This window comes from Sapajus apella, unplaced genomic scaffold (genome assembly GCF_009761245.1).
Source record: "Sapajus apella isolate SASKATOON/1434 unplaced genomic scaffold, GSC_monkey_1.0 scaffold48, whole genome shotgun sequence".
NCBI lineage: Eukaryota > Metazoa > Chordata > Mammalia > Primates > Cebidae > Sapajus > Sapajus apella.
Window position 1 is genome coordinate 6,318,836 of NW_022436988.1, and position 27,799 is coordinate 6,346,634.

At 52.4% G+C, this 27,799-nt stretch overlaps 1 protein-coding gene and 1 long non-coding RNA gene across 6 annotated transcripts in view; one reads left to right on the forward strand and one right to left on the reverse strand.

Annotated features, from left to right (window-relative positions):
- The first annotated feature begins 1,723 nt into the window (after nt 1-1,723).
- ST6GALNAC2 (ST6 N-acetylgalactosaminide alpha-2,6-sialyltransferase 2) lies at nt 1,724-21,706 on the forward strand. Of its 3 annotated transcripts, XM_032241567.1 has the most exons (10): nt 2,001-2,172; nt 7,730-7,790; nt 12,435-12,609; nt 13,596-13,764; nt 14,180-14,318; nt 16,202-16,305; nt 18,034-18,117; nt 19,311-19,410; nt 20,841-21,015; nt 21,129-21,706. In XM_032241567.1, exons 1-9 carry the CDS (start codon nt 2,048-2,050, stop codon nt 21,006-21,008), a joined length of 1,125 nt encoding a protein of 374 aa, XP_032097458.1. In that variant the 5' UTR covers nt 2,001-2,047; the 3' UTR covers nt 21,009-21,015; nt 21,129-21,706. The 3 variants fall into 3 exon arrangements, with proteins under 3 accessions (XP_032097461.1, XP_032097458.1, XP_032097459.1); XM_032241568.1 differs by lacking the exons at nt 2,001-2,172; nt 7,730-7,790; nt 21,129-21,706 and adding an exon at nt 11,487-11,735; XM_032241570.1 differs by lacking the exons at nt 18,034-18,117; nt 19,311-19,410; nt 20,841-21,015; nt 21,129-21,706 and adding an exon at nt 17,629-17,909 and having other exon boundaries at nt 1,724-2,172.
- Nucleotides 21,707-23,276: 1,570 nt separating this feature from the next.
- Nucleotides 23,277-27,799, reverse strand: part of LOC116525611 — a 5,952-nt gene continuing 1,429 nt past the window's right edge. The window contains exons 4-6 of one of the 3 annotated variants that reach the window (XR_004257754.1): nt 26,431-26,496; nt 25,475-25,588; nt 23,277-23,769 (exon numbers count right to left, since the gene is read on the reverse strand). This is a non-coding gene — a long non-coding RNA (uncharacterized LOC116525611). Of the gene's footprint in view, nt 23,770-25,474; nt 25,589-26,430; nt 26,562-27,799 lie in introns of all 3 variants that reach the window. The other 2 variants (XR_004257755.1, XR_004257753.1) reach the window with 2 other exon arrangements.

A 27,799-nucleotide genomic window follows, 5' to 3' on the forward strand; every position in this document is an offset into this window, starting at 1 on the left:
AATTAAATGAGCCAGGCCGGGTACAGTGGCTGAAGGCAAAAATAAAAATAAATTAGCCAGGTATAGTGGTGGGTGCCTGTACTTCTGGCTACTTGGGGGGCTAAGGCAGGAGGATCGCTTGAGCCCAGGAGTTTAAGACTGCAGGAGCCATGATTGCACCACTGCACTACAGGCTGGACAACAGAGTGAGATTCAGACTAAAAAAAAAAAAAAAGAATAAGAAGAAGAAGAAAGAAAGAAAGAAAAAAGTAACACAGGTCTCCAGGGATGGCCTTTAAAAATAGCTGAATAGGTGTGCAGCTGATACAGATCTGAGCCTCAGATGGAGACCAGTTCAGGAGTCACAAACAGAAAGCTGGTTGTTGAAACCATGAGAGCAAAGAGTCACAAGCTGGCGGTATCTGGAGCTCAGATGCAGCAGGATCAGAGCTGGAAAATGTGGGCTTCCTTTGGAAGGATGATGGTTGCTAGTGGCTTCCGTGGGTACAATTTTGATGGCATGATAGGCAAGTAAGTCAGATGCAAAAAGAAGTGGAAAGAGAATAGACTTCTCTCTACCAAGAACTTGGATGAAAGAAAAAGAGTGGCTGTGAAGAGGGCAGCTCAACGCAGTCGTTTCTTTGTTTTGTTTTGCTTTTAGGATGAGCTATTTGGGGCATGCTCATAGGCTGTGATAAGGGCCTTGCAGAGGGGACAGGAAGGGCTGCCACAGAGTGGGAGGCCACAGTGAAGAGGCTGGCTCTCCCTGGGACGAGGAGAGTCCGGAGCAATAAGCTGAGGGCGCGTAGGCGTGCTGTGAGCAGAGGGACTCACTGCCCTTTAGTTCCAGGCTCTGTTCAAGAACGTTGGTATAGCAGACTGCCTTGGAAGATAAAGTGCCTCCCTCTGGAGCAGAGGGCGGATTTCCTCACCATCCAACATAATGAAGATAATGTCTCCTTCTTAGACAAGGGCAGGTTTCCTTGAAGCCCATTATGAAAGATTCTGGTTCTCTTATCTCAGGGTTTCTCAGCTGTGCTGCAAACCGACTGTGTGCGTAACACCCACCTGGGCCCCTCCGGCTCTCATGGGACTTGAGGAGTAAACAGAAGTGACACAAGCGTGATGCCTATGTTGCTTGTTGTGCCATGAGTAATAAAGTCCTTTGTTTCTGATCCATTGGTCTTGTGTCTTCTACCAGCCTCCGCAGAACTATGGCAGGCTCATCATTTAGCTTGTAGGTAGAGCAAAATCTGCTCGACTTACTACTCCAGGAGGGTAGATAGGAGACTTTGATGTGAGGGGAGTATTGCCATTTGAAATGGAAGTCTTAACACCATAAATTCCAAGTAGTGCTCATCTGCAGGGTAGCAAGTGAGCCTCACCTCCCCCACGCATCCCACCAAGGCAGGCTTCCCACCTCACCCCTTTATGCCCCCTCTACCGTCAGCCCAGAGACTGAGCTGTCTGTCGGGGTTTGCTCCTCCATCCTGCCCGTCCCCTCCCCAGCTGTCCTGCTGTCCGCAGACTGGCAGGGCTGAGGGTCCTTTGGAGGGAGCGGGGCAGATCTCCTCCTGACCGCCGCCCACCCGCCACGGAGTCTGGAAGCCGAGTGGCTAGCCCGGAGCGCGCAGAGCGCAGCCAGCGCGGCAGGTGGAGCCAGGCGTCTCCCTGCACCTAGCCAGGAACGCGCGAGGAAAGCGCCCTGCCCAACCCGAGACTGGCGGCCTCCCGGGGCTAAGCGCTGGAAAAAGCGCAGTGCCAGGAGTGGCCGCTGCCGGAGTTCCCTGGGGAAGGGAGCAGGGCCAGAGGACCTTGCGCTTCCGGCGCGGGGCTACACTCCAGCCCCGCGGGACCCGCCGCCCAGCCTCCGAGGGTGCAGCTGCGTCTGGACACCCGGCCGGGGACAAGAGGGAGCTGCCGGGGGTGGGGGGAGGCGCCGCGGGCACCGGGCGGGCAGGGCGGGGCAGGGCAGGGCGACCGCCTCTGCAAGTCCCACCCGGCCCACTAGGGCCTCTGCGCTCTGCCCGGGACGGCTGCGGACCGGGCGCTCGCGGGCCGGGGCTGTATGGGGCTCCCGCGCGGGCCGTTCTTCTGGCTGCTGCTCCTGCTCGCGGCTGCCTGCTCGGGGCTCCTCTTCGCCCTGTACTTCTCAGCGGTGCAGCGGTACCCGGGGCCCGCGGCTGGAGCCAGGTAGGGGCTGCGGCGCGCAGAGCGGGAAGGCGCAGGGGCGACCAGGGCGCGGGGAGGGCGCCTAGCCCAGGGCTCCCTGGCGGCCCGCAGCCCTCAGCCCAACCTCCACGTGGACCCTGCTGGGGCGGCTCACAGCGAGGACTCGGGCCGTGGCCCTTTGTTCCCAGAACCCCCTTCCAGCCTAAACCTCGCGCTGCCCGCACCCCGCGGCCTTTGCCTGAGTCCAAGGGGGCCCTCGCCCCCTGCGCACTGGCGACCCTCCCCGGTCGCCCTTGTTGGTGAAGTCGCCCCCGCCCCCGACCTGATTAGTACACTTTCTATTGTCGAAATCTGGCTGGGTCCGCGAAGCAGAGAAAAACTACACTTTTTTCCCGGGAGTGCTCCCTCAGTAACGTCTGATTCGGCTTTTGGGGCAGGGACCCAAGTGTCCGGTTTCCAACTTCCCGGGGACCCTCAGCCGGGCCGCGGCCAGTTGCCTTCCCCGCCCGCTGCGGTCTCTGCCCTACCCGCGCCCGCTCCCTTCTCCCGGCCTCTGCTCGCCGAGTCTCGATAAGCCCCGGACGGGCGCGATCAGCGAAGAGGCGGACGCAGGGGCGATCAGGGGGCGACTCCCGGCTCCATCCACGTTCTCCTCCCCGCGCCGCCTCCTGCGCTCCACGCCCTACTCCTCCCTGGGCACTTTCCTCTCCTGGGTGCCCCACGAGGAGAACGTGGGAGCCGGCCTCTAGCAGGTGGTTGTTCCAGGGACTGATGAAGCAGCAAAACTTGAGAAAGGCGGACCGGGCCGTGCGGAGTCTGGGTTTGGGAGGCGGGAAGGGCGCCGCAGCCTCAGGGAGAGGCCTCCAGCCCCAGCCCCAGCCTTTCCCTTCCTGGCGCTTTTCCATCTGCACGCCCCCCGCCAACCTGCTGGGGGCCTAAGGGGATGAAAACAAAATAAGTATCTGGTCTCCACAGATGAAGTCAAAGGACACAGCAAAAGTTGCAGACGAATGTGAAACAGCTTGCCAGTGATCAAGAGTCCAGCGCTCTTAAGAGCAAAGGGTGCTCTGGCGGCGACACCTGGAATTCCTACATCTCCTTGTAGTCAGGATTGCGTAATGAGGGTTACGAAACCTGACACAGGTTAAAGGCCTTAAGAAGGAGGATCCTTGGCCCCTCACGGTGACTTAAGCCTGTAGTCCCAGCACTCTGGGAGGCGGAGGTGGGAGGATTGTTGAGGCCAGAAATTCGAGGCTGTAAGCTGTGATTGCACTACTGCATTCCAGCCTGGGCGACCCAGCGAGACCCTGTCTCATAAGAAAAGAAAAGGAATCTTTGTCACTTTTATGTAAAGATGTTTACAACACAAAGTATCTCAATGCAAAGAAATAATATATGTTTGATGTGAGCCTGGGCAACATGGGGAAACCCCATCTCTACCAAAAATGCAAAAATTATCCTGGCATGGTGGTGCATGCATGTGGTCCCATCTATTCAGGGAGCTGGCAGGAGGATCCCTTGAGCCCGGGAGGTCGAGGCTGCAGTGAGCTGTGATTGTGCCACTGCACTCCAGCCTGGGCAATACAGTGAGGTCCTGTCTCAAAAAATAATTTTAAAAATTCGAGGTGATGGATATACTAATTAGCTTGTTTGATTATTGCACATTTGCATACATGTATTGATATATCACACTGTATGCTATACATATGTGCAAGTATGTACCAATTAAAAATAATTTTACAGAGAGGAAGAGACCTGATCTAGCAGCTCAGCCCCCTCCGCATGTGACTTCCTGCCCCACCAACACCAAAGCCCTCTGGCTGCTCTGGACCACTGCCTATGGGGGAACCCTGCTCCACTAGGAGCAGAGGAAATTAAAACAAAAATTCACCAAATGTGGCTCCTCAACCTTGGACTTAGCCCCCATAACTGTAAGAAATAAATTACTTTTCTTATAAGAATAATTCTGGGGGACAGTCTCACTCTGTTGCCCAGGCTGGAATACAGTGGCTCTATCTTGGCTTACCGTAACCTCCACCTCCAAGCTCAAGTGATTCTCCCACCTCAGCCTCCCTAGTAATACATTTTTTAAAAAACACAAATTAGGCCGAGTGCAGTGGTTCACACCTGTAATCCCAGCACTTTGGGAGGCAGAGGTAGGCAGATTATGAGGTCAGGAGATTGAGACCAGCCTGGCCAATATGGTGAAACCCTGTCTCTACTAAAAATACAAAAAGTTAGCTGGACATGGTGGTGTGTACCTGTAGTCCCAGGTGCTTAGGATGCTGAGGCAGAAGAATCTCTTGAACCAGGGAGGCAGAGGTTGCAGAGCTGAAACTGCACCATTGCACTCCAGCCTGGGCGACAGAGACTCCATCTTAACACACACACAAATTAATTATTTTGGCTGGGCGCGGTGGCTCACGCCTGTAATCCCAGCACTTTGGGAGGCCAAATCAGGTGGATCACCTGGGGTCAGGAGTTTAAGACCAGCCTGACCAACATGGAGAAACCCCGCCTCTACTACAAATACAAAATTAGCTGGGTGTGGTGGCACACGCCTGTAATCCCAGCTACTCGGGAGGCTGAGGCAGGAGAATTGCTTGAACCTGGGAGGCAGAGGTTGCAGTGAGCCAAGATGGTGCCATTCCACTCCAGCCTGGGCAACAAGAGCAAAACGGTCTCAAAAAAAAAATTATTTCAAGATATCTAATACAACTTTATGCAGTTTACTGTACTTCTATTATACTGCAACTTTTTTTTTTTTTTTTAAATCTTTCCTCTTTTCTAAAAGTAGTAGGACTCAAGCACCTGGCCCTTTCCTGCTGTTTCTCTGTATTTGCACTGTAGCATAAACCCAGTGCGGGGCAGGTCAGTACTCAGCCTTGCTGTGGGAGGTGGATATTTAGTCTGGGGGAAAGAGTGGGAGGTGGATGGCATTCTGGGCAGAGCCAGCAGGCTGCATGAGCTTCTCCAGCTAAGGACTGAAATGGACATGCCTGGTATAAGGGAGAGTCCAGGAAGATGGGCAGCTGGGAAGGATCTACGGAGCCCAAGGAGGGGCTCTTTGTGCAGATCAGAGTGGAATCCAGTCTGGGAATTTCCTCACAGCAGAATCTGGCTCAGTGAGTCCCAGACATGAAGATTTCTATTAAATGTTGTTGTTGCTTAACAGGAGACAGAGTGAGAATCAACATAGGGCTGTCAGTTACTGTCAACGTTATGTTTTTAAAAAGAGAACATTTTAGAGCTATTAGAATATGAAGGCAGGCACGGTGCTCGTGCTGTAGCACTGTGGGAGACTGAGGCAGGCAGAAGCTTGAGCCCAGGAGTTTGAGACCAGCCTGGGCAACATGGGAAAACCCCGTTTCTACTAAAAATACAAAACAAAAGCCAGGCATGGTGGTGCATGCCTGTAGCCCCAGCTACTTAAGGGGCTGAGATGGGAGGATCACTTGAGCCCAGGAGGTCGAGGCTGCAGTGAGCCAAGACCCCGCCACTGCACTCCAGCCTGAGTGACAAAGTAAGATGCCATCTCAAAAAATGAATATTATCTAAGTTGTGAGTAAAATTAGCTTGTAGAAAAAGGCAGCACATGGTCCGTACATCTTCTGAGGCTGGTAAAACCTCCCAGAAGGGCATGTGCAGGCTGGCCCCTTCCTACCCACTCCCAGCTGCCCCAGGCACATGGATTCCTGAGAGGGAGAATCTGGAAGGCTCAATGGTAGCGGGGCTGGGAGAAGTTGCTGGGCACCAGGGATGCTCTGGAGTCGAACCAGGCTGCCCTGAGGGTGGGGAGTTCAGGGCAGAAAAACTGCACTTTGGTGGTTCCCCATCCCCTCCCTTATAGCTCTACCCATCCTGTCTCAACTCTGCCCTGTTCTGCAGCTCCTCCGCCAGGCTCTCAAGCCTGGCTGCACAGCAGAATCAGCTGGTTGGGATGGGAAGGCAGGGATTGGACTCACCAGTGCCCACTCCCCACCCCAGAGCAATCAGATGAGAATCTCAGCAGTGGGGGCTGAGCAATGGGGTTTTCCAAACCACCCTGGGGGTTCTCATAGGCAACCTAGGCTGAGCACCACCGTCCTGTTCCTTCTCAGAGGGGGTCATATTGCACTCATGAGCAGGAACTATGGGATTGCGTGGATGGACAGGTGGACAGTCCAAGGGAGAAACAGAGGGAGGGGGGAAGGAATCAACCCTGCTCTCTCTAGGCCGTGCCTCCAGTATCTTGTAGGAAACCCAGAAACCACAGAAAGGCAGATCCTGAGTTCCCTTGTGGCTCATCTGCCACCTGGAAGCACGTAACAAGAGGCCTTTGTTTCTCTCACAAACTGGCAACCCAGAGTCCCCTCCACCTGCTCCCTGTGGCTGCTGGAGTGAAGGGAGGGGTCTGAGAGAAACCTGGCCACCCTTTTGTTTTTGTTTTTTTGTTTTTTTGTTTTTTTTGAGACGGAGTTTCGCTCTTGTTACCCAGGCTGGAGTGCAATGGTGCAATCTCGGCTCACCGCAACCTCCGCCTCCTGGGTTCAGGCAATTCTCCTGCCTCAGCCTCCTGAGTAGCTGGGATTACAGGCACGCGCCACCATGCCCAGCTGATTTTTTTTGTATTTTTAGTAGAGACGGGGTTTCACCATGTTGACCAGGATGGTCTCGATCTCTTGACCTCGTGATCCACCCACCTCGGCCTCCCAAAGTGCTGGGATTAAAGGCGTGAGCCACCGCGCCCGGCCCTGGCCACCCTTTTGAAAGGGTAAGGATCCCTGTTCCTTCCTTCATGTTTTCCTTCTGCCCCGATTCAGGGCCCACCTAGTGCCTGGGAATTGGGAACTGGGAGGAGACAGTAACACTGTCCCCTTACTGCCCTCTAGAAGAGACACTAGTAATAGAGGCTGACACAGTAAGATCCTTTCTCTTCCTCCTTTAGGTAACAAGAGCTAACATTTAGAGGACACTTTTTATGTGTGCCAACATACACTCTCTGTTTGAACGCTCCTAACAATTGAAGGAGCTCAGTATGATTATCATTATTATACAGATGCAAAGGCTGAGGTTCTGAGTTCAGCAACTGCCCAAGATCACACAGCAGCCAAGTGGTGGAGTCAGGTTGCAAACCCAGGGAGTAAGGCTTCAGAGCTGTCTGAGTCTGTCTTGTGCTGCTATCACAGAACACCTGAGTTGGATCATTTACAAAAAACAGAGATTTATCTCCTACGGTTCTGGAGGCTGGGAAGTCCCAGGTCATAGGGTCTATGTCTGGAGAGGGCCTTCTTGCTGCATCCTCATAGTGGAAGGCAGAAAGGCCAGAGGGCATGTATGCTCCACCACACCTGGCTAATTTTTTTATTTTTGTAGACATGGGGTCTCACTATGTTGCCCAAGTTGGTCTCCAACCCCTGGTCCCAAGCAATCCTCCCACCTCAGCCTCCCAAAGTACTGGGATTACAGGTGTGAGCCACCACGTGGGGCACAGGCGGATTTGTCAGCCCCTAGAGCTAAGGGAGTCAGTCAGTCCAAAAGCTTCCAAGGGGTAGGTCTGTGCTGCTGAGCCCTGCTTTTTTTCTGCTTTTTCCCCCAGGGACACCACACCATTTCAAGCATTCTTTCAACCCAAGGCATCAAATTCTTGGATAAGAAAGGTACTGTGGCAGTTTTGAGCACCCTCAAATTAGTGGGGCGGAGGGAAGAAGAATGAATGAACAGGAACATTCTCATGAGATTGCCAGGCTGGAGCTCTTGGGAATGCCCCAAGTACAGAGCTGAGCTTCGTCTCTTCAGGGCCTCTCAGACCTGACAAATAGGTTTTCCTGTGCCCAACAGCAGGGAAGGATGAATAAATACGTACTCCTGGGGTAGAGACAGCTGAACAGTTTTTGGGAGTCTTAAGATTGTATCTTAAATAGTCCTGTGAATTTTATTTTATTATTTTTATTTATTTATTTTTGAGCTGGAGTTTCGCTCTTATTGCCCAGGCTGGAGTGCAGTGACATGATCTCGGCTCATTGCAACCTCTGCCTCCTGGGTTCAAGTGATTCTCCTGCTTCAGCCTCCTGAGTAGCTGGGATTACAGGCATGCGCCACCACGCCATGCTAATTTTTTTGTATTTTTAGTAGAGATAGGGTTTCTCCATGTTGGTCAGGTTGGTCTCGAATTCCTGATCTCAGGTGATCTGCCCGCCTCGGCCTCTCAAAGTGCTGGGATTACAGATGTAAGCTACCACGCCTGGCCAGTCCTGTGAATTTTATACTCTACTCTTCAAAATACCTACTTCCTATAAAAATCACATTTAAACTGCTCACCCCGGAGCAAACTCCAGGCTCTGGAAAGATGTCCTTGCTTGTCCAGAAGGTTTGAGAAACTTCAGGTTCCTGCCTCATAACTGTAAGTAGCAGACAGCGTTGCCAGCGTTGATTCTGGGACTTTACCTGCGTTCTCTCATTGAAGCATCACAGCCGCCCTGGAATGCGGCCCTTGCAAATGGGTAAAATGAGGCCCCAAGAAGTTAAGTACCTCACTTAGGTAGTAAGAGGCAGTACTGGGTTTGAGCCTCTTGTCTAGAACCTGGCTCAGAACCAATGCACAATACAGCCTCCCCCATCCCTCCCTCCACCCCCGCCGCCCCTCAGCTCCACGTGCTGCCGTTAAGCAGAATGGTGACTGTGTTGTTCTGGATTAACACAGGCTTAAGAGGTGTTTTCCATGCCCAAGAGACTAATCTGGGACACGCTGACAGGGGCCTAGTGGAGACAAAGTTCACTGCATGCAAGAGTTTAGTGACAACCAAGCTGTTCAGAGACACAGCAAGTAGCCCTGGGCAGGTGATGGGGGCCCTGTCTTCAGAACAGAGGCCAACTGGGCGTGGGGGCTGTCGCCTGTAATCCCAGGACTTTGGGAGGCCAAGGCAGGTGGATCACGAGGTCAGGAATTCAAGAGTAGCCTAACATGGTAAAACCCTGTCTCTACTAAAAATACAAAAATTAGTGGGGTGTGGTGGCACGAGCCTCTAGTCCCAGCTACTCAGGAGGATGGGGCAGGAGAATTGCTTGAACCCGGGAGGCAGAGGTTGCAGTGAGCCGGGATCGCACCATTGCACTCCAGCCTGGGCAACAGACTGAGACTGAGATTCCGTCTCAAAAAAAAAAAGAACAGAGGTCAATGAACACTTGGCTGGCAGGCTGAAGAGAGGCCTTAAGCACCTTATGAGTCCTTGGACCAGGTCATCTTGAAGCTTCCTAAAGTCTTTTCCACCTTGACCCTTGAGCTGTTTGATGCTAACTGACATATGTCCCCACCTGGTCTAAAACAAAGGATTTGAGGTGGCTTTTGGACACATATGAGAAGGCAAAAACTGCTAGGTGCAGCTTGTATCCCCTGGTTGTGGTGGCAAAGTTTCCTTCTTAGCTCCGACCACTGGGAAGCTCAGAGCCAGATGTATGGCCCGTGTCTCCCACTTTGTGACACGTTTTTTCCTGCACTTACTTCACATTGTCTTATTTTCCTTTCTTTACTTCTCCTTCCCTCATTTCCTCATTTTATTCTATTGTACGTTTTGCCTTCTTTTTTTTGAGACGGAGTTTCGCTCTTGTTACCCAGGCTGGAGTGCAATGGCGATCTCGGCTCACCGCAACCTCCGCCTCCTGGGTTCAGGCAATTCTCCTGCCTCAGCCTCCTGAGTAGCTGGGATTACAGGCACGTGCCACCATGCCCAGCTAATTTTTTGTATTTTTAGTAGAGACGGGGTTTCACCGTGTTGACCAGGATGGTCTCGATCTCTTGACCTCGTGATCCACCCGCCTCGGCCTCCCAAAGTGCTGGGATTACAGGCTTGAGCCACCGCACCCAGCCGTTTTTGCCTTCTTAACTGAACTTTTTTTTTTTCTTTTGAGACGGAGTCTAGCTCTGTCACCCAGGCTGGAATGCAGGTGCACCGTCTCATCTCACTGCAACCTCTGCCTCCCAGGTTCAAGTGATTCTCCTGCCTCAGCCTCCCTAGTAGCTTGGACTACAGGTGTGTGCCACCACACCTGGCTAATTTTTGTATTTTCAGTAGAGACAGGGTTTCACCGTGTTGGACAGGCTGGTCTCGAACGCCTGACCTCAGGTGATCTGCCCATCTTTAGCATCCCAAAGTGCTGGGATTACAGGCATGAGCTACCACGCCCCGCTGTGGATTTTCTTTTGCGTGATTTTGTCAGTGAAAACTCTAGGTTAACACAGAAACCACACCCAACTCAGCAGAGCCATGTAGGAATACACAAAAAGCACAGACAGGCACACGTGAGATCTCCATCAGCTTCACCAAGCATGTTGCGGGTTCACCTGCCCTAGTGAGCCTGTTGGTACAGCTCCCTCTGGTTCCAGACAACCTTCTTCCAACCGTTTTACAATATCACACAAGCTGCCCCCTTCCGACACACACTTCCACACCCACTTCTACATTAATCTCAAGCATTCCTTAACCATGGGACATCTGTACAACGATGTTTCTTTGATATTTATCTTCGGTTCTATGCATTCCTGACAGTTTTTCAGTGTTATGTCACTCATCCCATTTTCTCATAAGCCCATGGTGTTTCTTTTTTTTGTTTTTATTTTGTTTTGTTTTGTTTTTGAGACACTTCACTCTGTCACCCAGGCTGGAGTGAAGTGGTATGATCATAGCTCACTGCAGCCTCAATCTCCCAGGCTCAAGCAATCCTTCCATCTTAGCTTCCCAGGTAGCTGGGACTACAGGCCTGGGTCGCCATGCCTGGCTAATTAAAAAAAAATTTTTGGCCAGGCACAGTGGCTCACACCTGTAATCCCAGCACTTCCGGAGGCCAAGGGGGGCGGATCATGAGGTCAGGAGATTGAGACCAGCCTGGCCAACATGGTGAAACCCTGTCTCTACTAAAAATACAAAATTAGCCCGGCATGGTGGCACAGGCCTATAGCACCAGCTATAGGAGGCTGAGGCAGGAGAATCGCTTGAACCCGGGAGGCAGAGGTTGCAGTGAGTCCAGCTCACGCCATTGCACTCCAGCCTGGGCAACAGAGCGAGACTCCACGTCTCAAAAAATTTTTTTTTTTTGCAGACATGGGGTCTCGCTCTGTTGACCAGGCTAATCTTGAAACTCCTGGCCTCAAGCGATCCTCCCACCTCAGCCTCCCAAAGAGCTGGCATTACAGGGGTGCACCCCCATGCCCAGCTGCCCCATGGTCATGATTGCATAGCTTTGCATAGCATGGTGATATTTAGCCACTCATAAGTTGCATTACAGCAGAAATGACTATACAGCTATTTCCTGCTTTGTCCTTTGATCAAACCAATGGCTTAACAAAGAGCCCCATTCAGGAGTCATAGAAGGGCCACCCAGGCCATGACTGTGTGCGATTCTGACCTTTTGAGGTTGTGCGCAGGAGGTTGTGCACAGCAGACAAGGCTGGGCCTGTTTCCTGACCTCACCCTCCCTCAAGGCCCATGAGTACGGAGGTTCTATGTTCCTTCCCCGTGGCTGCTGGAACAAAGGAACACAGCCTGGGGGGCTTCCATCCACAGAAATGGAATCGTCACAGTTCTGGAGCCCAGAAGCCCAGAATCGAGGTGCTGGCAGGGCCACGCTCTCTCCGAAGGCTCGAAGAAAGCCTCCCCTGCCTTTCCGCAGCTCCGGAGGCTCCCGGGGCTCCTTGGCTTGTGGCTGCATCACACAGATCTCTGCTTCATCATCACTTGGGCTCCTTATGAGGATACTAGTTCGGCCCAACCTCACCCTGTGTGATCTCCTCCTAATTAATTCCATCTCCTAGTTCCAACTACGGACACATTCCCAGGGTGGGGGTAATGAATTCTGGGGGGACACTGCTACTCCCTAATGGCACCACTAGGAAGAAAGACCATCACAGATCTTCCTGGCAGCCTGTTCACACACAAACCATGCTGTACCAGCAGTTAGGCTTTGCATGCAGGGGAACACCATCCGCTCAGCCCAGGCTGGAACTCCTCCGCCAAAGGGCAGGCAGGTCAGACCCGTGCATCAGAAAATGCCCCAGAGTTTGCTCAAGTGTGAGGTGAAGGAGTATGAGGCCAGAGCCATCAGGCCAAGGGGACGTGGCCTCTGGAGAAGACAAGCTAGGCAGACTAAATCCAGAAAGTTCGCAGACCCTCCAGCAGCCAGCTCAGTTCAAAAATGCAAGGATGGCCCTGATCTGGAGGGGACAGGGCAGGCCTTCCCTCACAACTCCCAGCTTCCCTGCAGAGTCAGCGGGGTCCCACCCACCCCAGCCCCTACCTTCTCACCCACAGGCCCAGGACTGCCGACACCTGCTTCGCCTGGCCATTCAGCAGGACCCCCACTTCCGTGGCCTGTTCAATCTCTCTATTCCAGTGCTGCTGTGGGGGGACCTCTTCACCCCAGAGCTCTGGGACCGCCTGAGCCAACACAAAGCCCCGTATGGCTGGCGGGGGCTCTCTCGCCAAGGTAACCTGCACCCAAGTCTCTCACCTGCCTTCTGCCTCAGCTTCCCGCTCTAGGCCCTGAGGTAGACCAGGCCTCCCTGACCCCCCTCTCCTCCCAGAAGCCCCAGCTCTGCAGCTCCTGCCTCACCTTCCTCCTCCATCCAAGCACCCAGGGGTCCGTGAGGGGGCTGGGGCTGCCCTGCTGGGCCCTCACCGTCCTGGGGCCTCTTTGGCAAGAAAGGCTGCAGCGTCCACTGGTGGCCAAGGACAGGCTGTGAGGGCCTCAAACCACCTCCCTCACAGCTGCTGCTGCAGGACCCGCCACACGGCAGGCCCAGAGCCCCCTCTACATCACACCTGCTCCCCAGCCCCCACAGGCTTCCAGTTCTTTTCTTTTGCAATATACAGCCTTTTTTCTTCTTTTTTTTGAGATGGAGTCTCATTCTGTCGCTCAGGCTGAAGTGCAATGGCACAACCTCAGCTCACTGCAACCTCTGCCTCTCAGGTTCAGGCGATTCTAGTGCCTCAGCCTCCCAAGTAGCTGGGATGACAGGTGCCCGCCACCATGCCAAACTAATTTTTGTATTTTTAGAAGAGACCGGGTTTCACCATGTTGCCCAGGCTGGTCTCGAACTCCTGACCTCAAGTGATTCACCTGCCTCACCCTCCCAAAGTGCTGGGATAACAGGCATGAGACACCTCACCTGGCTTTTTTTTTTTTTTTTTTTTTTTTTTTAAGCCCTGGGCACACTTCTCTAGGAATACAGTCTTGAGAGGATAAGTTATTCGGGTTCTTAGGACAAGTGAAGGCCCCAAGCCCCCTCTTCCACTGTCAGCTTCTCAGTTCTCTCCCCCCACAGACATCTCCTTCCCCTCCTGCCCTCTGTGCTTCTGGGGAGGGGCTGGGTCAGGCCTCAGGGGAGGTAGGGCACCAGAACCAGCCTATGGAAGGTCCCAGGTGCCCCTGATGCCAGCCCTCTTCATGGCTGCCCCCATCCATACCCACAGCCATCGCCTCCACCCTCAGCCTTCTGAATGGCTCAGAGAGCACCAAGCTATTTGCCCGGCCCAGGGAGCCCCCTCCCAAGTGTATCCGGTGTGCTGTGGTGGGCAACGGAGGCATTCTGAATGGGTCCCGTCAGGGTCCCAACATCGATGCCCATGACTATGTGTTCAGGTATGATGGGCAGGGGCTGGGGAGGGGTGGGAGAGAGAGCTGCCCAGAGGGTGGGGGGTATCTCCCCCAGGGGCCATGGGCCATGGCAGCAGTGGCCTGGGCAGCTCAGCAGTTGTGACGGGCACACAGGCGTAGACAAGGCAAACACAAACAGTAGGCCCTGAGGATGGAGCGTGGGTGCCTGTGCAGGGGACCCAGGAGGAAGGAGCTGCCAGGACCAGCTCTACTCACAGGCATCACCCCTTGAGGTCTGGAGGAGTGGGGGTCTGGCTGGCAACTGGGCACTTGTACTGCCATGGGCAGAAGAAGTGGTCATACAGAGGCAGGGGGACAGGCCAGGCAGAACCGTGGAGATGGAAGTAGAACAGACAGCCTGGGGTAACCGCAGAGTCTGATGGGCCTCTGTGCCGACCAGACTCAACGGAGCTGTGATCAAAGGCTTCGAGCGCGATGTGGGCACCAAGACTTCTTTCTACGGTTTCACTGTGAACACGATGAAGAACTCCCTCATCTCCTACAGGAGCCTGGGCTTCTCCTCCGTGCCACAAGGACAGGTGAGGCCTTTGGCGGGCTGCCACTGTGGTTGACAATGGCACCATTGTTCCTGGAGTCCCCTCCATGGGGGGCCTGGTCCAGTGGACGCAGAGGGTGTGCCAGGACTCTGGCCGCACAGGACGGCCACTGATGGTGAGGGAGGAGCCCGTCTTGGACTGCTGGCTGATTCAGGCAGCACAGGACTCTTCCGGAGTGTGGGACATGAATGGCTAGCATCGACCCAACGCTCGTGACTTGCCAGGTGCTCTACAGAGACCATGTCAACCCGTGGTTTTACTGGAGAGGGGATAAAAGCCTGGCGCCTTTCATTCAGTGAGTCAGCGGTGGGGTCAGGATTTGAACCCAGAGTGCCCACCCCCCAGAGCTGGCATTCTTTGGGGAGCTCAGCCTGTCCTAGCGAATCCCAGGGGAAGGGGATTTATGGAGTTCCTCCTCTGTTCCCAGCATGTTACAGGTCACACACATGGTCACCACAGCAGCCCTGAGAGGGACCATTATACCCATTTCCAGGTGACAAAGCTGAGACACTGAGAAGTTCAGGAACATGTCCAAGTCACCCAGCTGGAACCGTCAGAGCCTAGGCCCCTCTGACCCCAGCACCAGGGTGGTTTCCATTTACGCACACTGGCCCCTGGAAGAATGATGTGTGACCTCTCAAAATCTCACAACAGCCCCGTGTTGGAAACTGAGGCTCAGGGACACAAGGGACATGCCCCAGGTCACAGTCAGTACATGGGAGCCAGCATCTGGTCCTGCCTGCTGGTCTCCAGGTTCCTCCACCCACACCCAGAGGCTGTAAGTGAAAGCCTCCCTCCTCAGGGCTGCGGGTGTCACATGCAGGGTTAGGGGGATCCCAGGAGAAGAAGACCTGCGGTGCTGGAGGGGTCTGAGCTGGGTTTTTAGAAGCTTCCTCCCCTGACCAGGGGCTTAAGGAGTGTCCTCCCATAGTGTCTACGCCACACTGAGTCCTCACACTAGAACCTCTCTTGTGAAGTAGAACAAAATGGGGCAGCTTTAGTTTCTTTTTTTTTGAGATGGAGTCTCGCTCTTGTTGCCCAAGCTGGAGTGCAATGGTGCGATCTCAGCCCACCACAACCTCCGCTTCCCAACCTCTGCCTCCTGGGTCCAAGCAATTCTCCTGCCTCAGCATCCCGAGTAGCTGGGACTACAGGCATGCACCACCACTCTCAGCTAATTTTTGTATTTTTAGTAGAGATGGGGTTTCACCATGTTGATCAGGTTAGTCTGGAACTCTCCACCTTGAGTGATCTGCCCACATCGATCTCCCAAAGTGCTGGGATTACAGGCGTGAGCCACTTCGCCGGCCTTTTTTGTTCTTGAGACAAAGTCTCACTCTATCACCCAGGCTGGAGTGCAATGATGTAATCTCAGCTCACTGCAACCTCCGCCTCCTGGATTCAAGCGATTCTCCTGCCTCAGCCTCCTGAGTAGTTGGGATTACAGGCATGTGCCACTAACCTGGCTAAGTTTTGTATTTTTAGTGGAGAAGGGGTTTTGGCATGTTTGCCAGGCTGGTCTCGAACTCCTGAACTCAAGTGATCCGCCCACCTCGGCCTCCCAAAGTGCTGGGATTACAGGCGTGAGCCATCGCGCGCAGCCCACTTTCCTCTCTATTAGAAAAGTGCATGAGTGTTAAGTCCAGCCTATACTCCAGGGGATGGCAATTAGGTGTCACCTCCTGAAGGAGCATCCGAGGATTCGTGGACCTACACTGAAACCAGCACAGTACCTCCGGGTGGGAATGAAAGGCATTTAAGGGAAATTCTCCAGTCGGCTCAGGCGGCATGGAGGGCCATCCACAGCGAGCAGGAGCTAAACCTGGCCTGTTTCCCCTCTGGGCTCCTTGTCTCTATTCCAACAGGACCTGCAATATATCTTCATCCCCTCAGACATCCGCGACTATGTGATGCTGAGATCGGCCATTCTGGGTGTGCCTGTCCCTGAGGGCCTAGATAAAGGGGACAGGTGAGCCACTGGGCAGTGGTGGTGTGGGGCATGCCGGGGGGCAGGGGTGCCATGGTCGACTCCCTGATGGGGTAGGAGGAGGTAGGGGAAGGGCAGCAAGAAAAGTCCTAAGAATTTAATCATCCCCAATTATTCACATAACTCAGCACTGGGAAATTCTACCTTTTGTCTACCCCTGGAAAGCCCAGATGACGCTCCGAGTCCCCAGTGGCCCTCTGGGGGCGGGAGAGGCAGCTTTTCTGAATGGGGCGAGCACGCCAGGCTCCTCGGCTTCAGGTTGCTCTCTCCCTGCCCAGCCCAGCCTCTCCAGGTCGAAGGCTGGGCCAGGTCTGCTGTCCCACTGAGCACACTGTGAGTCAGGGCCAGTCCGTGCCACTCCTCCTGGTGGGCATCCTTCCCAGGGCCCTGCCCATGAAATGGGAGACCAGGCTCGAGGCCCAGCCTCCTGAAAGGCAGAAACAATAGGCCCTTTGTCTTCTCTCCCACCTTCCTGTACAGCAGGCCTGGGGCCAGCTCTCTTGAGCCACATGCTGACCCTCATCTGAACCTCCTCCTGGGGATTCTGAGACAATTTCCTGTCCCTGAGATCAGGTCCCTAGAAATCGAGTCCACTGCTGTGGCCCAGACAATCAGCCCTCCTGTCTCAGGGGTCTCCATGAGGGCATCTTGCCCATCCCCCACAGAGCAGCTTTACAGGTGGTCCTTATGGATAGGGGCTCTAAAGCCAGGCCCACCCTGCCCCCACCCCGGTGATGACACAATTGCTCCCACTGCTGGTCTGAGCTGGGCTTTGTGACACGCTGGGCCTGGGCTCTCCGGGGCTGCCTCAGAGACATCGGGTGGACCTATACCACCCCAGCACCAATGAGCTCCCCCTCCCACACCCCTAATCCGTCCCCTACCCAGTCTCCCTCCCAGTCCCGTTCCAACAACATTGTCAACCCTCCAGGCCAGCAGCCCCACGAGAGCTCCGGAGGCTCAGCCCCTTCCCCTACTCGGGGCACTCCCTCCCGGCCCCCCTCCCACCCTCCCACCCCAAACCCTTCACAGCCCTCTTCCCGGGCTTCCTCCCTGAACCCTAGTCCTCAAGTGCAACATGTGCCCCGAGGGGCCGCCCAAACCTCCACTCCACCCACCTCCAAATCTCCCTCCCAGTCTGGGCTCAAATCCCTCTCTAGAAACCCTTCCCTAACCCCCACTGTGCCCAGGTCTCCCTTGTACAGCCCCGCCACCTCATCTTCCTATATTGGGCCAACTCGGAGCATCCCATCCTATATCACTCCCTATGTGTCCCGCTTTCTGAAGGAGCCCCCCTTTTTCCAGCCCCCCACAGCACCACTTCCCCAAAACCCATGCTTTGCCTGTCCCTGTCCCTGCCCTGCCCAGAAGCCCTCACCCCCTCCTGACTCGCTCTACTTACCTCTCCTTCCCCCACCCCCCCACCAACCCCAGTTTCACTGCCCCTTCCCAACTCCCCCCGCTCTGTTCACGCCCCCCTCCTCTCTCTCCTACACTCCGCCCATCGAGGTCCTGGTGAGCGGGAAGCCGCACGTGGTCCCCACCTCGCTGCCTGCCACCTTCTACACCCCCTTCTCCCCCTACTACTCCCAGCCCCGCGCCTACCGCTCAGGGTACCGCGGCTACTCCGGCACCCTGACCCTCCCCCGCATCTCCTCCTTGCAATACGACGGCTCTGGGCGCTCTGTCCACTTCCATCACGGGTCCTAGGCCTCACACCTATTTCGGACCAGAAGCCTCTGCCAGGAAATTCAAGCTGCTGCATCCGGACTTCATCAGCTACCTGACAGAGAGGTACGGAGCAGGGGGCCGCAAGAACAGCTTCCCCTTCCTTCCCCCTTACACACCCACCCCACACCCAGGCAGTGCCCTTCCATGAGCCCCATGCCCTGACCAATAACCAGAGCTCCACTGTCCTGAGTGCCGTGTGTGAAGCTCTGTCACTTCACTTACTGTTTTATTAAGCACCCTGATAGACGGAGTATGATACAGGTCAGAATCACCTGGAAACAGACAAACCCAGGATAACTCAAGGAGGTTTATTTACTAGGGACTACTCACAAAGGCACAGACCGGGACTTGGGGGTCATGAGGTGAACAGCAGTGGGGCTGTCAGCAGCAGGGTGTCAGCACCTTCAGGCCCAAACACAGCTAGCCAAGGTGCGAGGAGGAACCCGGGGACAGCCTCCACTCCCTCCCCTTCTTCCCCTCCCTCCCGCCAGGCATTCTCAATGTAGATTGCATCTGGTCCTCATTTTGGGTTGTCACAGGGTGGTGGGGTACTACTAGTGGGCAGGGGCCAGGGATGCTGCTGAACATCCCTGCTCAGCAACGAAGAACCACCTGGCCCAATATCAATTATCAATAGCACTGTGCCTAAGAAACCCTGCTGTGGACCAGAGGCTCGAATTCCAGGGCAGGGAGCAGTTGGAGGGGTGCATGGATCTGGGGAGGCAACTGAAGCCCCAGTTGGTCCCATGCTACAGAGGAAGACAGGCTCAGAGACGACAGGGGATCCGTCCAACAAAGTTTGAATGTGAACTTAGGCCTGAGGGCAGAGCCCGTGGCCACACCCTGGCCCCACTCTTGGGCTCTGTGGGTGCATCCATCACGCCAGTGGGTCCAGCCACAGGGTCTGAGCTCCCTGCCCCTCACATGGGATTCCTGCTTAATCAAGATGTGGGATAGACAGGAACTGCAGTCTAGGGCTACAAGCCACCCATGCCCTTCGCAGTGTGGTTACTTAGTAGCTTGTGGTGAAAACAGGCTGTTGGTGAAAAAGGGAAGGATTTCACCTGTGCTTCCTCTTTCTCACCCCCACCTTACCTAAGGTCTCAAAGAGCTTTGCATTTGGACCAAATAAAGGGTTGACTGGAGTAGAAGGCCCAGAGTTTTTGAGGTTTTCCCACCGATCTGAATGTGTAGCTATGAAGTGTGATGATACAGACGTCAAGCTAGCGAGCTGGAATGTTTCTTTTTGCTTCCAGGTTCTTGAAATCCAAGTTGATTAACACAAACTTTGGAGACCTATATATGCCTAGTACCGGGGCTCTCATGCTGCTGACAGCTTTGCACACTTGTGACCAGGTAAGAGGCCTTCTCTTCCAGAAGCCTACGGCAGCAGAACACAGGTGAACAGAACCCAAGATCCCCTGATATCCCTTACCCTCAGACCTGCGACTCTGGCCTCTGCTCATGGAACCCCCAGCTCCAAGAGTGCTGGTGCTGCCCACTTCCTTGCCCCCACACAGGGGGCCTTTAAAAGGACAGGTCCTGGGCCAGCCTTGCCTTGGCTCCTGACATCTGCCCCAGGTTTCCTTCTTTCTTTGCTCTTCTCCAAGGCAGCCACTCAATATGGTATTTAAGGCTCAAGTCATCTAACTGCCCTTCTGAAAGCCAATCTCTTCAACACACTGGGCCGAACAGGGCCATTCTTCTATGGGGAAACCCTAGAGCTGGGGTGGGGCAGCAGGTTTAGCCTCCCACACAAATACTCTGAAATCACCCTAAATCATTCCTGATGGGATTTGCCCATGTGAAACTCGTGGAGGCAGGGGCTGAGCAGCAGCTTTCAAGGAGAGGCTGTGACCCATGCTAAAGCTGGTTTGCAGAGCTGGAGGCCAAATGCCACTCCACGACTCGGGCCTACACTCCACAGGCCTACACCTTTTCCCTCTTTTTTTTTTTTTTTTTTTTTTTTGAGACAGGGTGTCACTCTGTCACCCAGGCTTAAGTGCAATGGTGTGATGATCCTCCCACCTCAGCTTCCCAAGTAGCTGCCCGTCAGCTAGTTTTTACTTTTTGTAGGGACAGGATCTCACCATGTTGCCCAGGCTGGTCTCAAATTTCCAAGCTCAAGTTATCCTGCCACCTCAGCTTTCCAGTGTTGGGATTACAGGCATGAGCCACCACACTAGGCCTCTTCCTATTTTCATACAAGAGTAGCAGGGCGTGGTGGTTCATGCCTGTAATCCCAGCGCTTCGGAGGCGGAGGCAGGTGGATCGCCTGAGGTCAGGAGTTCAAGACCAGCCTGGCAAACACGGTGAAACCGGCTCTACTAAAAATACAAAATTACCCAGGCGTGGTGGTGCATACCTGTAATCCCAGTTCGCAGGAGGCTGAGGCAGGAGAATCACTTGAACCTGGGAGGCAGAGGTTACAGTGAGCCAAGATTGCACCACTGCACTCCAGCCTGTGCAACAGCGAGACTCCATCTCAAAAAATGCAGGAGTGTCTTAACTGCAATCCCCAATTAGGATGGGGAGAGTAGTAATGGGCTTTTGCCTCCACCCTCAAATTCCAAATGCAGCTGTCAATCACCAGCTGTGCAAGTGGGGAAAGTGAGTCACCGCTGAATCTGTCTCCCTACTTGCTATGTGGAAATAAGCCCTAGACCACTTCCTACATTCTCACATTAGCAGGGGGACACCTTTCTAAACTCATGTCACATCACACGAGTCTGTTTGTACACAGTAGGCACTCAATAAATACTAACCCAATGGCTACCCTTGCCCAGGTCAGTGCCTATGGATTCATCACAAGCAACTACTGGAAATTTTCTGACCACTACTTTGAACGGAAAAAGAAGCCATTGATATTCTACGCAAACCATGATCTGTCCCTGGAAGCCACCCTGTGGAGGGATCTGCACCAGGCCGGCATCCTTCGGCTCTATCAGCGCTGACACCAAGGTACTGAGCCTTTGCCTCTTACAGAACCGTGGCCCCGATCCTCTCAAGTGGCCAAAAGCCTTTTTCTTAACTTCTCAATCTTGAGAGGCTTCACCTTCCCTTTTTTCCAACAGAAGGCACTCGGGTGAACTGACGACAGTCAGAGGCCTGTTCAGTGCAGGACACCCCAACTTGTCCTTGGCTCATCCAAGGAAACTCCTCTATGCATCTAAAAGAATACATCTCAATTTTGGCCAAGGGAAGACAGACTGTTTTGCTGGATTTGCACCGAGCAACTTTAGGAAATGTCAGTGGAGTGCTCACCAAGATCAAACAGCAGTCCAGGCAAGAAGCAAAGTCACCTGCTGCAGCTCAAATCCTCTGGGGGGCATCCTACCGGAGGCTAAAGTGATTCAGGGACTCCAGAACACCTCTTAAGAGCCTTTCTGAGAACATGCTAGACTTACCTCTGCTCCATAATAAAGTGGGAGAACAAAAGGCAGAATGTAACCGGAGACTAGGTAACTGTGTACACGATGGATCACCATTTTGTCTTTTTCTTTTGGCTGGGTAGATAAATCATATAAAATGCAGGGTGTTTTAATATGGAGATCACTCAAAATTCAAGAACACTGGAGGGGTCTGGCACTTGATGGGGGTTAGTTGCTTGGCAGCCTGCCTGCCACTGAGGGAAGCCCCATTAGAAACATTATTACCACTGGGCGCGGTGGCTCATGCCTGTAATCCCAGCACTTTGGGAGGCCGAGGCAGGTGGATCACGAGGTCAAGAGATCGAGACCAGCCTGGTCAACACGGTGAAACCCTGTCTCTACCAAAAATACAAAAAATTAGCTGGGCATGGTGGCGTGTGCCTGTAATCCCAGCTACTCAGGAGGTTGAGGCAGGAGAATTGCCTGAACCCAGGAGGCGGAGGTTGCGGTGAGCTGAGATCGCACCATTGCACTCCAGCCTGGGTAACAAGAGCGAAACTCCGTTTCCAAAAAACAAAATTACCACCTTGTCACCAACAGGATGACGATGCTACCAGCTAATAAACCCTCATCCTCGTATCATGGCTTCAGTAAATTTGAACTTAGCTGACAGTAGTTTCCTAATTTTATTGTGAGTGGTTTTAAAGAAGTCTCATCCAAACAAGTTACCACACAGCACTTAATCAAGCCCTGGGGTTTAGTCCTGATGACTAAATGGCTTTGCAGTCTGAGATGCTTCAGTGTGCAAGGCAGCGGGAGTGTCTTCACAGGGACAGCTGGCAAGAGCCTTCCCAAGGCAACATCAATCATGTTGGTCAATTTAGGGCACAATCTGCTTCTGTAGCTTTGAAAGGCTGATTCTATCAACACACTTTACAAGAGGGATGGGGATTAACTCAGTCACCAGAAACAAAACACCACTTCAGAAATTCAGAGACCTCTGATCAACAGAATAGACATTTGGGCTTTACTTGCCAAAGCAGCTACTTAGAAGAAACCATGGCATTCTGCTGCCTGGACAGCAGGAATTCAGAGACATTTCAGAGCTGCTGGCACCAGCACAAAGTCTCTCAGCTCCCTTGACCCTGGCAATCTTTAACAGTTCCTCCTTGGTCCCCACGATAGCAGTTATGTTCCTTTGGGTTTACTTGGTTTGGAAAGAATGTAGTCAAATGTGGGATACGTAAGGCAGCCCTCAACAGTCACAGTCCATCCTTGTATCTTATGTTGTGATCTTTTAGTAAAGAAACTTGAGGCTGGTAGTGGGCTTGGAGCCGAAGGATCGCTGGAGTCCAGGAGTTCGAAACCAGCCAGGGTAACAGAGTAAAACCCCAACTTTAAAATTTTAAAAAAGGAAAAATGGCCAGGTGTGGCGGCTCACACCTGTAATCCTAGCATTTTGGGAGGCCGAGGTGGGCAGATCGAGCTCAGGAGTTCAAGACCAGCCTGGGCAACAGGGTAAAACCCTGTCTCTAATAAAACACAAAAAATTAGCCAGGCATGGTGGTGTGCGCCTGTAGTCCCAGTTACTTGGGAAGCTGAGGCACAAGAATCACTTGAACCTGGGAAATAAAGGTTGCAGAGATCATAGCACTACACTCCTAGCCTGGGTGACAGAACAAGACTGTCTCAATAAATAAAAAAATTTAAATTAAAAAAAAAAAAGCAATTAATATAAAATGTAAAAAAAAAAGAAAAGAAAAAGGAACCTGATTATCTTAGTGAGCCAACACTAGATATTTTCTGACCACTATGTGAAACAACACCACTGATATTCTATGCAAACCATTATCTGTTCCCGGCAGCCACTCTGTGGAGGCACCAGGAGAACTCTAATCAATCCTTCATTGATTTGAAGTAAAAGTGCTAAAGCAGTGTTTGTGGGTGGCAACCCATTAGCAGATCAGAAAATCAATTTAGTGGATAAGTAAAAAGAGGAAACACAAGCTGGCATCCTGTGTACCGGGGTTAAGCATCACTCTCTGCAACTCATCAGTTTCCCCTGAGGTCCTCCGACAGAGTAGAGTCATGTTAACTTCAGTTTATAACCCATGTTGTCCCATCGATTTGTGAGAGTATACCCAGGTCATCCATAGTGGAGGTCTGAAAATGTTCTTGGTTGTATTCTAATTTCACTAACTGCCAAAAGGTTTTCCAGAATAATCTTAGTCACTTCATTCCTTTAAAGATGAAGCCCAAAGAACGCATGGCGATTACTTTAGAGGAACAATTAGCCACAGAGGCAGGGCTGTGCCGATCCCATCTGGCATCGCTGGGAGCTAACCTGTAAAACAGGAGAATAATTTGAAGTAACAGCTAAGGAAGTGACTCAAAACTGAATGCTATATAACAACTAATTTGGGAGGGAAAGGTAATCAGTCTAAGAGCACTCATTCTCACCACCATTACGCATGTGTGCACGGGGGGAGCAGAATGGGCATTCTGACATCGTTTCCGTGCAGGCTAGTGGGGACCCAGGATGACTAATTTTAGGCAGACAGTACCTCTGAGGGAGCAGTTTCTGGTAAGAGACCAGTAAAGAACTATTAGAGGCCGGGCGGGTGGCTCACGCCTGTAATCCCAGCACTTTGGGAGGCCGAGGCGGGTGGATCACAAGGTCAAGAGATCGAGACCATCCTGGTCAACATGGTGAAACCCCGTCTCTACTAAAAACTACAAAAAATTAGCTGGGCATGGTGGCACGTGCCTGTAATCCCAGCTACTCAGGAGGCTGAGGCACGAGAACTGCCTGAACCCAGGAGGCGGAGGTTGTGGTGAGCCGAGATCGCGCCATTGCACTCCAGCCTGGGTAACAAGAGCAAAACTCCGTCTCAAAAAAAAAAAAAACTATTAGAAAGCACTCCCTCTGGATAGAAACATTTCAAGTCAAATCTTATGGTTACCTGTGAGTTCTGTAGCCAAATCCACTCAGCAGACAATAACCACTTGATAACCTGCCCTTTTCACTGTTTTACTTGCAGGCTGTAAATTACTGGGGGCAGTTTTTAGGTTCATTAAATTTCACCCAGAATATAGCTTCTTTGGTGTCTAGCAAAAATGCAACCTTAAATACAAAGAGTTTGCACACACCTCCCAATTTCGACAGAAAAGAAAGGCAGTCTTTGTGTACTTCCAGCCTGGTATTCAAAGGGGAACAAAGCCAGGTCCCCCAGCCTCCAGGGCCACTTTGCTTCTTTCTTGCTCACATGCCAGCAGTGGCACTCAGACAGGATCTAAGCTGCAAACTTAGGAGACCTCCCTGGCACCCTTAAACAAAGCACCTGGAAACCAAACAGCTGTGGTTTCCCCTAAATGTCAGGACCCTGGAGCAGAGGCAAGGTCAGAGTCATGAACCATTCTCATGGCCACAAGCTGGCATACAGCCCACATTCCAATCTGCTTCTAAGAGTGCATTCATTTTCTTGAAATACATAACAAGCACTTTCATTCCACAGTAAGAGCATAAACCAAATCCTGGCCACTTGTCCATTCCTGCCCCATCATACAGCCTGTACCCTCAGAGCCATAATCAAGGAGCTAAAGCAAAGCAAGGCAACCACACATTTGGTTTTCCTGTCTTAGGGGGATGATGCTCTCAACTGGGCCCTCAGCAGGAAATGCTGAAAACAAAAAGGTGGGGTGGGGGGGGAGGCAAACAAAAAACCACAGAACCAAACCCTGAAGCCTCAGAATAGACTGTTTCTCTCAGTCAAGGTTTTCAGACAGGGATACCTAACCACCACAGGCTCGTAGGACTTCTTAGGGATACGCAAGATGCAAAAACATAAAGCTTACAAACAGGAAAGCAATCATTTCACTTGCTTCCGGCAAAGCCGTCCAGTTTTATGTCTTATTGCAGACACCTCGCAACAAAACACTACCAAAGCCTCCCCGCCCCTTGGCATATACTGCTTTAAGTCCGGAGCAGGGGAAGCAAAAAAGATGACCAGTCCCCCACACCAAGCCTGTTTAGCAGTTCATCTACTTACATGCATTAAAGACATGGTACTTTGGGTCCAGGTCAGGTCCTGGTTCATGGCAGCGTCCACAATGTGGCTACGAGAGGATCCTTTTCCAGCCTTGGAAACTGAGGCTGACTACACCTGGGAAGGAAGAGAAATTAAGAAAAAAAAACTAATTAAGATACACGCAGAGTATAACTCTCAGGCAGCTTTCTTAAATTTTCTGTAAGGCGAACTTGGGAAACTGAGTTTCAGACATTCAAATTCCACACAGAAAGGCCTCTCTTTGCCTTCGGACAGGGGTAACTCGACATCATCATGGACTCGGCTCCCACTAACCTGCTGGCCCACAGCACTAACCGCCACAGCACACGCAAACTATTTTTTTCTTATCAAATTGTTCACTTTCCTTACGCAAAGTCTTAAGACAAAGTCTCATTCCGTCACCCGGGCTGGAGTGCAGTGGTGTGATCTCAGCTCACTGTAACCTCCACCTCCCAGGTTCAAGTGATTCTCGTGCTTTAGCCTCCCAAGCAGCAGGGGTTACAGGGGTGCACCACCACGCCGAACTAGTTTTTCTACTTTTAGTAGTGACAGGGTCCCACCATGTTGGCCAGGCTGGTCTTGAACTCTTGGCATCAAGTGATTTGCCTGCTTCAGCCTCTTCAAGTGCTGGGAATACAGGCATGAGCCTCCGTGCCCAGCCCCCGTCATGTGAACTCTTAGCCGATCGCGTCTGCTTTATTAGACTATGTTTTCTCTCGAGGGCATAGCTAGTGTCTGGTTGATGCACCCAGTGTCCAGATCTGGCACACTGGCAGTTCCTGCCCTCTGAAAGACCAGCTCCCTCCCAACAGTGGCTGGTAGCCGAGTAGGGGGCATCTGTTCCAGTGTCTCTCTAGGTGGTCGGTACAATGCCTGCTACAGTGCAGACCACTCATCATTTCAGCTAGCCTATTCAGGACCAGCTACACAAACAGTACCTGCTGCCAAGAAGCGACATCACACAGGTCATATCCATTTCATCCAACTGTGTATGTAAAACTGCCCTGCAGAGCAAGCAGCAAGCATGTAGCTCAGTGTTTTAAGACAGGGGATTAGAGATCCGCCGGAGCTACTTAAAAATAGCCAGCACTATAATCTCACTATAACAAAATCCTTGCGCTAAAAACAGATCAGATCATCTAATTCAAGCTTGTCTGACTCACAGCCTGCATGTGGCCCAGGATGACTTTGAATGCAGCCCAATACGAATTTGTAAACTTTCTTAAAACACAGATTTTTTTCTTTTAGCCCATCAGCTATCATTAGTGTTAGTATATTTTATGTGTAGCCCAAGGCAATTCTTCCAATGTGGCACAGGGAAGCCAATAGATTGAAGACCCTGAGCTAGTTACCACCACCCATTTGCTCTTGGACTGGCCACATGATTCCTCGACTCCACTCCAGAGCCATTCTCACCCATGCCTAGAGGTGAGACCCAGGAATGTGTATGTTTTAACACTTTTTGGGTGGTTCTGACATGCAGTTAAGTTTGGAAATCACTAACCCTGAGTATAATGGGACGATCTCAGCTCACTACAACCTCTGCTTCCTGGGTTCAAGTGATTTTCCTGCCTCAGTCTCCTGAGCAGCTGGGATTACATGTGCCCGCCACCACACCCAGCTTATTTTTGTATATTTAGTAGAGACGAGGTTTCACCATGTGGGCCAGGCTGGTCTCGAACTCCTAACCTCAGGCGATTCACCATGCCTGGCCAGGATATTTATTAATAGTACCATTCACCAGATGCCAGGAACACCCTCTCTCCCCAGTTGAGAACCACTGGTCTAATCTAACTCAGTAACTGCTTAACTTTGGGAAAGAGAACTCTGTAAACCTCACTTTTACTTATTCAGCATTTACAGTGGGGAAAAAAATTTACCTCATATGGGATTGTTATTACAAATACTATTTGTGAGAGTGCTTGCCAAGGACCCTAGCAAAAGGATTTCCACACTACTTCCATTATCTGTGCAATCATAACTCTGGAGGACCCACACATCTCCAAAACTAAAGACCAATACTTAGCCTGGCGCGGTGGCTCAAGCCTGTAATCCCAGCACTTTGGGAGGCTGAGGCGGGTGGATCACAAGGTCAAGAGATCAAGACCATCCTGGTCAACATGATGAAACCCCGTCTCTACTAAAAATACAAAACATTAGCTGGGCATGGTGGCATGTGCCTGTAATCCCAGCTACTCAGGAGGTTGAGGCAGGAGAATTGCCTGAACCCAGGAGGCGGAGGTTGCAGTGAGCCGAGATCGCGCCATTGCACTCCAGCCTGGGTAACAGAGTTTCACTCTTGTTACC